The 12,730-nt window shown below is 41.2% G+C and overlaps 1 protein-coding gene across 1 annotated transcript in view; it reads left to right on the top strand.

Annotated features, from left to right (window-relative positions):
* The window catches only part of CPM (carboxypeptidase M), a 47,323-nt gene extending 45,097 nt beyond the window's left edge, over nucleotides 1-2,226 (top strand). The window contains exon 8 of the mRNA XM_017545680.2: nucleotides 601-2,226. Within this exon, the coding sequence (XP_017401169.2) occupies nucleotides 601-855 (255 nt within the window). The 3' untranslated portion in view covers nucleotides 856-2,226. The remainder of the gene's footprint in view (nucleotides 1-600) is intronic.
* Nucleotides 2,227-12,730: the final 10,504 nt, after the last annotated feature.

Genomic DNA, 12,730 nt, shown 5'->3' on the forward strand with positions numbered 1-12,730 from the left:
AAGGAAGGAAGGAAGAAAAGAAAGAAGAAAGAAAGAAAGAAAAGAAAGAGAGAGAGAAAGAGAGAAAGAAAGAAAAGGAAGGAAAGAAGGAAGGAAGGAAGGAAGGAAGGAAGGAAGGAAGGAAGGCAGGCAGGCATTTAAATGAAGCAATAGACTTGTAGGTCAACTGAAGAGAAATGAGTAAGTTGAGAAAATAATTCTAATGATTCTACTTGTAAATAATCTTGATATCTAAGGAGGATGTTAAATACATACAGTAAAAAGGGAAACAGTTAACTCTTTACCTTTGTGCCCCATGGAAAGGATGGTGGCAGAATCATCTGCTGCTTCCTTCTCTTCACTTACATCCCCAGATAAGGTACCCATCTGTCCTGATTTCATTTTGAAATTCTTGGCAACAGCATCCACAACGCTGGTCTCTGTCAACAGGCATTGGGTAACTCAGCCTGCAGGACCAAATCTGCCGCTGGCCCAGAGTCTGGCAGATTGTGACATGCGTTGCACAAAGGCTGCATTTTAGTGGTGGAGATCAGTGTTTTCAGTGTGGGCACCAACAAACATCTTCAGTCACTCATATAATTGTCTCTTGTTTCTTCTCAGGTTACAGTCCCTGGACATGAGCCATACCTTACAAAGGTAATTATTCCAGAGAAATCCCAGAACTTCAGTGCTCTTAAAAAGGATATTCTGCTTCCATTTCAAGGGCAATTGGATTCTATCCCAGCGTCAAATCCTTCATGCCCAATGATTCCTCTGTACAGAAACTTGCCAAGCCACTCAGCTGCAACAAAGCCTAGTTTGTTCTTATTTTTAGTGACTCTTTTGCACATATTCTTCAAACAAAGTAAAATGTGAAACTCAAGCCACATCACCACCTGGAATCAGGGATTACTCACTCCAGGTTACTGCAACCCTAACTCACTCTAGTGGGACCTTGACTTGAGAAACTCCAGAATCTTCCTGAAGAAAAGTGGATGTTTCTAAATTCTGCAATAAGCAGTATGTAGTGATAATGAGAAGAATGAGTCAGTCTTGATGATGAATGGAAGACACATACCTAGCACGTACTTCTCATTTACACTCAAATTAATCTTGAAGTTGTCTTAAAATTTGTAAGAAGTTAAAACTTGAGAAGCAAAAAAATGCCTTCCAAAGGAAGATAATTTTGTATCCAGAGAACCGGATGAATATAAGCAATAAAGATGAACATTTATTGATCTTCTACATACAAGACCTCACCATGAGGCCAGACATGGTGGCTCACGCCTTGTAATCCCAGCACTTTGGGAGGCCGAGGCGGGTGGCTCACCCACCAGCCTCAGGAATTCAAAACCAGCCTGGCCAACATGGTGAAACCCCGTCTCTACTAAAAGTTAACGGAGCGTGGTAGCAGGTGCCTGTAATCCTAGCCACTCGGGAGGCTGAGGCAGGAGAATTGCTTGGACCTGGGAGGCAGGGGTTGCAGTAAGCCAAAATTGCACCACTGCCCTCCAGCTTGGGCAACAGATTGAGACTCTGTCTCAAAAGAAAAAAAGACCTCACCGTGAGTGCTATATGTGAAGAGATAGTAAGTGCCATCCATATATTTTTAGTTCTCAGAGAAGGGAGAAATTATAGGACTGAGAATTGTTTTGCAAATGTTCTAGGAGATGTGAGAGAAAATATGCAAGCATATTTGAGTGGCCCAAGAAAATACAAGCCTGAAGGTAAAAGATTGTGTCTCTATAGAGCATCAAAGCACACAAGTCAATTAAGTAAGCCCCTCTCCCTCCAGAGCCACGTGTCCATAGATTTTGGCACCTGGCACCACAGTCGTCTGTTAGGCTGATGACTCCAAGGGTATAACTCTAGCCTCTTGCCTGAGCTTCAGACTCACATCCCACTGCCCACTGGACACATGCACCTGGATGTGACTCACAGGTACCTCAAACCTATCATGTGGAGATACTCATCCTGTTCCGCCTAGAGCTGCTCTTCCTGCTGCATTGTCTTTCTCAGTTACTGGGACCGCCAAGCTAGGAACCTTGGAGTCATCCCTGATACTTTCTCCTCCTCCTTAATCCCATGTATTCAGCAAGTAACTAAAGATTGGTGTTGGCTGGGCATGGTGGCTCATGCCTGTAATCCCAGCACTTTGGGAGGCCAAGGCGGGCAGATCACTTGAGGTCAGGAGCTTGAGATCAACCTGGCCAACATGGTTAAACCCCATCTCTACTAAAAAAAAAATACAAAAATTAGCCAGGTATGGTGGCACACGCCTGTAATCCCAGCTACTGGGGAGGCCGAGGCAGGGGAATTGCTTGAACCCAGGAGGCAGAGGTTGCAGTGAGCCAAGATGGCGCCATTGCACTCCAGCCTGGGAGGAGAAGCAAAACTCGGTCTCAAAACAAAAAAAAAGATTCATGTTAATGATAAATATTGATACATTCTGCTCTTCTTGGTTGTCAGCACTGCAAAGTTGAGACCTCATGCTTCACCTGCACTGCTGCAACAGCATTTTGGTCCCTTGCTCCTTTCAGTCCCTCCTTCACACAGCACTGGGGAAGGGGAGCCACTTGAAACAAAAGTCCACAACTGCTCATAGTTTATAAACACAGAGCTGCTTGTGTCCCTGTATCTGGAATGCCATTCTAACCACCACATTTTTCCTTTCCCACTCCTCTTAAAACTCAGTTCAGGTAGCAGCTCCACTAGGAAGCCTTGGCTGACCATAATCCCATTCAATTCCATTTCACCCCTTCCCAGGCAGTCTGGGGTTGGGGACCCTTCCTCTTTGCTCCCCAAAATAAACTGTGTATCTCTACTATTGGATTTACAACATTGTATTATAATCTTCTACTTCCATGGGTGCCTTCTCTAGTAGAATGTGAGCTCTTTGAGGCCAAGGTCTACTAAATTTGTTGGAACAATTCATTTTAATATCCTCAAAGCCTAGCACATAGTAGGTACTTAATGAATGAATGAACAAACAAGGGGTTCCAGGAGCCTGTTACTCCCAGTGCTTCCCAGAAACTGCCTAGGGCTTTGTCATTTTATGAAGCTAGGTCTTATGCTTAGGCAATCTCCAGCTCACTTGGAACACTGACAGAAGAGTGTTTTCATGTCTGTAATCAAGAAAATAATCCCAGATACATTCCTTTTACTGGACCTTAAATTGATCCTAATGTTGGTAGTAAAGGTATTTTGTTACCTGTCAACAGCACTGCAAACTACCTTTTTTTTTTTTTTATCAGATTAAATTTTACTGTTAGGACTCAATTTGAAGTACTAATGCTTCTCAAATTCTCTATGAGAGTTACTCTATCTTAAACCATGACCTGTAAGAATTAAAGGGTAAAGCACTAACCAGAAAAAAAAGAAAACAATAGCAACTGGTGAGCAGATTCCTTCCTTCCTGAAACTCCTTCCTTCCTTCCTTCTTTCTCCTCTTCCTACCTTCCTTTCTTCCTTCCTACTTTCCCTCTCCTCCTCTACTTTCCCCTCCCCTCCTCCTCTCCCCTTCCTCTTTTCTTTCTCTTTTTTTACTTAATCCCCAGTGCAATAGTAATATAGGCCGATTTCTAGAAGTGTGGTGTATTACGGAAAATGAGTTGCCTTGGTTCTTACTTTCAGTTGAAAGTTCTACAGGATCTAGAAATGAAACCATAATGGCATGGAGAGTGATGACAACCACAGAGGAATGAAGAGCTCCTGAAGCATTTAGGCCATTTCTATGCCCAGCTTATTCTGCATCCACAAAATCATACATGTCAATATAAACACAATTTGGAGGCTTCTTTAACCCACTTAGAAAATCTGGTAATTTGTGTGTCGGCAATAGATAACAAAAAAAAATCTTATAATAATCTGAATATCTTGATTATTTAAGTAAGCGGTAATTTATTATATCCTTGAAAGTACATATTAATATAATATTGCAAAAATGACTTTGGTATATTACAAATAAAAGTATGTAAGACTAAACTTGATTTGCCATCAAGCCCCAAACAGTTTTTCAACTGGGCATTGAGTTCTAACTTTTCTAAGATAGCAGTTTTTGAAGGGACACAAACTAAAATCAGAATGAGTTCATGAGCCTTAAGGTAAACCTCTTGCTGAAATAATCTTTTTAAAATCAAAATTTGGTATCAGACTCAAAATCATTTAAAGACTAACAAAACACAATCATGGTATTCTGACTGTGGCCAAACCAGGTACCCAAACCCCCGCCCTGTGCAACACCTTTCCTGCTCTTCCCCTCCCTCGTAGGCTGGTGGTTATGCTCCATGGCTCTAAGTTCAGCTAGAATTCCTTTTATAGAGAAACCAACATGATAAACACATTCATGATGATGGGAGAAAAATATGGGAGTGAACTGATATTTAGAAAGCAGCAGTCAGGCATGGTGGCTCATGCCTGTAATCCCAACTTGCGAGGCTGAGGCAGGCCTATCACTTGAGGTCAGGAGTTTGAGACCAGCCTGGCCAACATGGTGAAACCCTGTCTCTATTTTAAAAACTACAAAAATTAGCCGGTGTGGTGGCACACGCCTGTAGTCCCAGTTACTTGGGAGGTTGAGGCAGGAGAATCCCCTGAACCCAGGTTGCAGTGAGCCGAGATTGCATCACTGCACCACACTCCAGCCTGGGCGACAGAGCAAGACTCCCTCTCAAAAAATAAATAAATAAATAAAAATAAAAAATAAAAAAGGCAGAAGCCCTGGATTCAAATCTACCACACACTCAGTTTTCTTATCGGTAAAATGAAGACCCCCTGACTGAACAGAGATTCTGTGACTCTTAGAAACAGTGGTAAGAGATGCTACATTTTTGGTGCTTGTTCAGATGGAGGAAGGATAGTTAACACTCAGGTAACAATTATTTTGAAGGCAGTATAATATATCTTCTTAAAAAGTATACCTACTCAAATATTGGTAAATGTTGACATGCCTGACCTAAATGATGAGTATTTTAGAAAAACACTAAGTCCCTGCAGATAAATGACAAGTGTTGATTTGGGTGCTTAATGTATTACATTTAGACTTGAACTGTTGGATGTATCAGAAATGTTAAAAGCTTTTTCTCAACATTTCCGAAGTTTTTCCAAGAAATCAATGTTATGTTTTGTTCCAGAAGCAAATTTGCATTTGTGATCTGCTTCTAAAAATGCTGTAAGTTACCTCTATGTTTAGAAAGTGAAAATATCTGATGCTAGATTGGAAGTATCTCTTCCTGGCGAACCCAGAAAGGTAAGAATAGCATATTGTCTTACTGCAACAGATAAGTTGCTTATTGAGAAGTCTGTTTGTTATTCTATATGATAACAATACAGTTGGTGTATATTTTATGATAGATCCTTTCATTTTCCTCATAACTTTAGATGGGGAAGGGTGGAAATTATGGTATCCAGATTAAAGAGCATTGAAAGTTCACAGTACTGTATCTAAAGTAGAAGCTTGGGTTTGTTGTAGACTTTACATTATGTCAACTAATGAGCAGATATTTGTACAGTATTGCTTACCATTTTATCGTAGTTTTTCACAGCCTTTTATAGATGTTTTATAGCTTATTTTACCAGTTTTCCTGGAAAATTCCTTTTTTTTTTCCTTTTCTTTTTTTTTTTTTTTTTTTTTTTTTTTTTTTTTTTTTTTTTTTTTTTTTTTTTCAGATGAGGTCTCACTCTGTCGCCCAGGCTGGAGTGCAGTGATGCTATCTTGGCGTACTGCAACCTCCACCTCTAGGGTTCAAGCCACTCTCCTGCCTCAGCCTCCTGAGTAGCTGGCACTACAGTGCCCACCACCACACCTGGCTAAGTTTTTGTATTTTTAGTGGAGATGGGGTTTCATCCTGTTGACCAGGATGGTCTCGATCTCTTGCATGATTTACCGGCCTCAGCCTCCCAAAGTGCTGGGATTACAGGCATGAGCTACCACACCTGGCCACTTTCTTTTATACTATAATTAAGAATTTATTCAAATGTTCAGATTGTCTAAGACTGTAAAGTTTATTGGGGAGAGGCAATGACTACCTCTGAATTTAATAAATTTAAAATATTTCTGATTCTCAATAAAGAACTAATATTCATATAAATAATGAATGCTTTTTTCCCATTATGTAACCTGAAAATAAATACTTATGCAAATAGAAGAAAGTCCACTAAAAAGAACTGATTACAACCAAATAAAACTTTGAGGAAGACAAAATTTAATGACCTTTTATGAGGCAATAATATTGTAACAACTCTTCGAAGTCCAGATCTTCCAGAACATGTTATATGTGCTATATGTTATGTATACTATATATAACATATTCCACGTTAATTGTGTTCTGGGGCAGTGTGTTCCATGGGCAAGACAATGGATGGAAAGTATGCTTTCTGATCAGAAAAAAGATTTGAAAATTTACAGTTTATATTATGTAATAAAGAGACTGAGAAATGCAGAAAAGAAGATGTCCCAAACATGCTTAGCTATGGGATCATTTCCTTAAATAATTCAGCCTCATACCATCCCTTTGGACTAACATACCTATATTTCCAAACACATTTTAAGAAATGCTGATATCAGAGAAGTCTTTTGTTCTGAATAACAAAGTTTATTTCCAGGTGCTTTTGAAATATGAAGAGCAGCTGTAAACAAATAATTCGCCTCCAGTAGGAACTGTAAATCTCACAGTCCTGACCCTAAGCACTGCAAAGCCCTGCTAATATCAACCTAGTCATAGGACAGAGGATGGGCTCAAGTTTCTGTCTGCTCTTTGAAACACACTAAACAAATAGTAGTTTCAATGAGACATTGCTGAGTAGATATCTCAATTTAGAAAATAAACTGGAAATAGTTTCTCTGTTTTCAAGAGAATTTATTATGTTGCATGGAAACCCCTTAAGCAGAAGTTCCCTGGTATATTTTGGCTAGACTTCAGTATTTGATTTTGCAGCATTTTGTTTGTTTGTTTTTTGTGATGGAGTCTTGTTCTGTTGCCCAGGCTGGAGTGCAGTGGCGGGATCTTGGCTCACTGTAAACTCCCACTCCCAGGTTCAAGTAATTCTCATGCCTCAGCCTCTCGAGCAGCTGGAATTACAGGCACACACCATGATGCCTGGCAAATTTTTGTATTTTTAGTAGAGACAGGGTTCCACCATGTTGCCCCAATTGGTCTTGAACTCCTGGCCTCAAGTGATCCTCCCACCTCAGCCTCCCAAAGTGCTGGGATTACAGGCGTGAGCCACCACACCTGGGCAAGATGTGCAGCTCTTTAAAGCATCCATTACAATCTCCCCTCCCATAAAAGTAAGGTAGAATTTTTAAATGAACCAATTTTTTCAAGTATTAGACATGAGGGGAAAAAGTAAATAAGAATAAAAGCCTAAACAAATGATTAGTCTATTTTTGGATGGTAGAATTATGTTTTTGGTTTTTTTTTTTTTTCCTGCTTCATTTTTGAAATGTTCTATTGAGGCAGGAAAATAGACAGGGAACCTAAGGATGTTTCACACCAACTTCCTAGAACTAATCTGAAAGGAAAACGCTAATTTCCCCCCCTAAGTAGCAGAAGGACCAGAGGCTATTCCCTTTGCAAACCCGTGACCTTTTCTGCAACTGCAGATGGGAAATTGGCTGTTCGCAACAAATCAGACTGGTTGTGAAGGAGTGTCAGGGTTTTTTTTTTGTTTGCTTTTTGACAACTGAGATAGAACTATTATTTCTCTGCTCTCTTGGAGTGATCTCTCAGTGCTGTTAAGAGTCACCTCTGGCCAAGTATAGGGGCTCACACCTGTAATCCCAGCGCTTTGTGAGGCCAAGGCAAGTGGATCACCTGAGGTCAGGAGTTCAGAACCACCCTGGCCATCATGGCAAAACCCCTTCTCTACTGAAAATACAAAAATTAGCCAAGTGTGGTGGCACACATGCCTGTAATTCCAGCTACTCAGGAGGCTAAGGCAGGAGAATCACTTGAACTTCAGAGGCAGAGTTTGCAGTGGGCTGAGATAGTGCCACTGCACTCCAGCCTGGGTGACGGAGCAAGAGGAGACTGTCTTAAAAAAAAAAACCAACCAGGCACAGTGGCTCATGCCTGTAATTCCAACACTTTGGAAGGCCGAGGCGGTGGATCTTACCTGAGGTCAGGAGTGCAAGCCCAGCCAACATGGTGAAACCCTGTCTCTACTAAAAATACAAAAATTAGGCGGGCACGGTGGCACATACCTGTAGTCCCAGTTACTCGGTAGGCTGAGGCAAGAGAATCACTTGAACCCAGCAGGGGCAGAGGTTACAGTGAGCTGAGATCGCACCACTTCACTCTTGCCTAGGCAAAACAGCAAAACTCCATCTCAAAAAAAAAAAAAAAAATCTACCATTAGTGGACACCTTCAGTCTTCCTAACATGACGCTTCCACCTTGTGGTTAAAAAATGCTTAACTTTGAAGAGATTTGGTCTTCTCATATATCCCCTGTAAAAGAAACAAAATAAATGTGAAAAAAGGTATTTTTTATAGGGACCAATTTTTTTCTAAAAAGCTTTGTCAGGGAGATTCTCTCTCTTAAAAAAAGGATTTTTACAATTCTGACACCATATCAATTTTTAAAGACTACTGTTTTATTAGAATGTTTCTTTTTTTGCCATTTAGTGCACAGATATTAATTTGTGAGAGGGGGGATTTCAGAAAATTCTAATAAGGCCAGGTGCAGTGTCTGAACACCTGTAATCTCAGCACTTTGGAAGGCTGAGGCAGGCAGATCTCATGAGGTCAGGAGTTCAAGACCAGCCTGGCCACTCCATTTCTATTAAAATGTAAAAATTAACCCCAAAAAATCACAGCCACTTGGGAGACTGATGCAGGAGAATCGCTTGAGCCCGGGAGGTAGAGTTTGCAGTGAGCCAAGATCATGCCACTGCCCTCCAGCCTGAGCAACAGAGCAAGACTTCCTCTCAAATAATAATAATCAGTAAGGTTAATGAACATAGTATTTTTTTATTTTTTAGAGACAAGTCTCCCTCTGTCTCCCGAGAAGAGTGTAGCGGCGCAATCATAGTTCATTGTAACATCAGACTCCTGGGCTCAAATGATCATCCCACCTCAGTCTCCCAAGTAGTTAAGACTGTGGGTGCAAGCCACCACAATTTTTGGATATGGCGTGTCATTACATTGCCCAGGCTGATCTCAAACTCCTGGTCTCAAGTGATCCTCCTTCCTTGGCCTCCCAAAGTGTTGAGATTACAGGCATGAGTCACCGAGCCTGGCCCAGGATGGTATTTTAAAACTGTCTTTTCATCTTCTAAATCAACAAAAACTTCATAGTTGATTTCATTGCCAATCAACATCCCTTACTAAATGCCTACTGTATACACAATGCATTTATTTGACAGTTGAAAGAAGGAGATACAAAATGATGTTACAACCTGCTATGGGAAGAAGATACAAAGGAACACATTGGTATGAACAGAATACCTCAGACTTGAGAGTGCATAAAAAAGGCTTAATTCACCAGATGCAGTGGCTCACACCTGTAATCCCAGCATTTTGGGAGGCCAAGGTAGGAGGATTGCTTGAACCCAGAAGTTCAAGGCCAGCCTGAGCAACATAGCAAGACCCTGTCTCTAAAAACACATAATACATACATACATACATACATACACACACACACATGTATTAGCCGGGTATGGTGGCAACAGGCCTGTGTTCACAGCTACTCAGGCTGCAGTGAGCCATGTTTGTGCCACTGTACTATAGCCTGGGTGACAGAATGAGACCCAGTCTCAGAAAAAAAAAAAAAAAAAAAAATTGGGGATGAGGGTAGAGGTTACATCAAGGCTACCTAAGCTGGATTTGGGGTGATTATGGTCAAGAATGGATGCAAACAGAATATTAAACTGCCATTCATTAAAAGTGCTTGCTACCTGCCAGACACCATCCTAAATTCTGTATATTTAATGTCTCTAGGGTCACTAGGCAAGTAAGTACCAGATATGTGACTTTGAACTTCCCACAATAAGCTTATGAACTTTGTTGATGCAAAATGATTTGGGAAGTGAAAAGCAAGCACCCATTTCATAGTGTTCTAAAAGCCTAAAATAATCCAGTAGAACATCAGAGATAAAATCCAAAAAGCAAGTTTTTCCCCAATATTTAAATCAAGGATGCAACATGATATCTGTAAACTATAACTGAACCAAAAATGGGGGGACCAAATGTAGTAAAATCCATTTAGGGAAATATTACTGTGATCTGGGATTGGAGGAAGGCCTACTTAATACATGACAGTGGGCTGGGAAGGTGTGAACCAAAAATACACACATGAAAAAGCACTACAATTTAACCCAGAGAAATAAATGAAATTTACCTAGAACATAATGGTAATGAAATAAATTTAAAAGGTGAAATTTTGGACTGGTGTGGTGGCTCACGCCTGTAATCTCAGCACTTTGGGAAGCTAAGATGGGCAGATCACTTGACCCCAGGAGTTTGAGACCAGCCTGGGCAACATGATGAAACTGTCTCTACAAAAAATACAAAAATTAGGCCGGGCGCAGTGGTTCATGCCTATAATCCCAGCACTTTGGGAGTCCTAGGCAGGTAGATCATGAGGTCAGGAGTTTGAGACAAGTCTGGCCAACATGGTAAAACCCCAACTCTACTGAAAATACAAAAAAAGTTAGCCAGGTGTGGTGGTGGGCACCTATAATTCCAGCTACTCAGGAGGCTGAGGCAGGAGAATTGCTTAAAACTGGGAGGTGGAGGTTGCAGTAAGCTGAGATCATGCCACTGCACTCCAGCCTGGGTGACAGAGCAAGACTCTATCACAGGAAAAAGAAGAGCTAGGCGTGGTGGCTTGCACCTGTGGTCCCCAGCCTCTTGGGAGGCTGAGGTGGGAGGACTGCTTCAGCCCAGGAGGTTGAGGCTGTAGTGAGTCATGTTTGCAGCACTGCACTCCAGCCTGGGCAACAGAGCAAGACCCCATCTCAAAACAAAACTAAAGTAAAATGTTGGAATTAGGAAAGATGCTATTTTGATAAATTGGCTTTAAGCTGTTGGCTGGACCACTAAGTTGTGGCATTCTGAAGACAGAAAAGCTGTGGGATTGTAGGATTGAAACAGATGAAGGTAAATCCTATAGATTTTTTTTTTTAAGTCTTTAAAGCAGAGCTTTTAGGAAAGCAATAGGAATTCAAGTATGTTTCAGTACCACTCCTCACCTAAAGACAATCGATTAAGGTTTTTATTCAAAATCCTATGACTCTAACAATATTTAAGTACAGCAATCATTTCAGATGCATTATTAGCCAGTTACTGAACATGCCTCCCATCTGCTTGCTTTATGGCTCTTGTTTTATTTTTTGTTGTCTTTCATTTGTTTGTTAGCTCATTTTACAATTTGTTACTTCTGAACACCTTTCATGTGCTGGTACCTTCAGATATCTATCTCAAGTATTATTTGTAAATGTGAAAAAGTTCCTATTGTGTATAACTGAAAGCTGGCTACATGATAGACAATATGATCACCAACTTTTAAATAATTTTTTTAAGCCAAAGAAATACTTTTTTGTAAATATCAAATCAAAATGTAATTCAACATCCAGTTGTAAAGGTCAACTACAAACTTTTCATAATGCCATTAACAACTTGTGGTTACCGTCATAAGCCCTAGACCTACACACCAATTATCTTTAAAACCCTTATTAGGCCTGGTGCAGTGGCTCATGCCTGTAATCCCAGCACTTTGGGAGGCCAAGGTGCGCAGATCACTTAAGGTCAGGAGTTCAAGACCAGCCTGGCCAACATGGTGAAACCTCATCTCTGCTAGAAATACAAAAATTAGCTAGTGTGGTGATGGGGTCCTGTAATCCCAGCTACTTGGGAGGCTGAGGCAGGAGAATCACTTGAACCCGGGAGGCAGAGGTTGTAGTAAGCCGAGATCACGCCACTGCACTCCAGCCTGGGCAACAGAGCAAGACTCCATCTCAAGAAATAAATAACCCTTATTAAAGATTTTAAAAATCTTAATTACATGATGGCAAAAACTATCCCTGTCTGGTTTAGGGGCCCACAAGCTCCTAAACCAGCTCAGCTTTTTTTTTTTTTTTTTTTGAGATGGAATCCTGCTTTGTCATCCAGGCTGGAGTACAGTGGTGCAATCTTGGCTCACTGCAACCTCTGCCTCTCGTGTTCAAGTGATTCTTCTGCCTCAGCCTCCTGAATAGCAGGGACTACAGGCATGTGCCACCATGCCCAGCTAATTTTTTGTATTTTTAGTAGAGACGGGTTTCACCATGTTAGGCAGGGTGGTCTCAATCACCTGACCTCGTGATCTTCACACCTCGGCCTCCCAAAGTGCTGGGATTACAGGTGTGAGCCACCGCACCCAGCCAAAGCCAGCTTTCTTTTGTTGTTATTTTTTGTTTTTGTTTTTGTTTTGAGATGGAGTCTCACTCTGCTGCCAGGGCAGTGGCATGATCTCAGTTCACTGCAACCTCCACCTCCCTGGTTCAAGGGATTCTACTGCCTCAGCCTCCTGAGTAGCTGGGATTACAGGCACACGCCACCACCCCCGGCTAATTTTTGTATTTTTATTAGAGACGGGGTTTCACCATGTTGGTCAGGCTGCTCTTAAACTCCCGACCTTAGGTGATTAGCCCACCTCGGCCTCCCAAAGTGCCAGAATTACAGGTGTGAGCCACCACACCCAGACAAAGCCAGCTTTCAAGACTGAGGCCCCAATGCTTTCATTTAGTAAATTTTTTTTTTTTTTTTTTTT

The sequence above is a fragment of the Cebus imitator genome, unplaced genomic scaffold (genome assembly GCF_001604975.1).
Source record: "Cebus imitator isolate Cc_AM_T3 unplaced genomic scaffold, Cebus_imitator-1.0 Scaffold181, whole genome shotgun sequence".
Taxonomy (NCBI): domain Eukaryota; kingdom Metazoa; phylum Chordata; class Mammalia; order Primates; family Cebidae; genus Cebus; species Cebus imitator.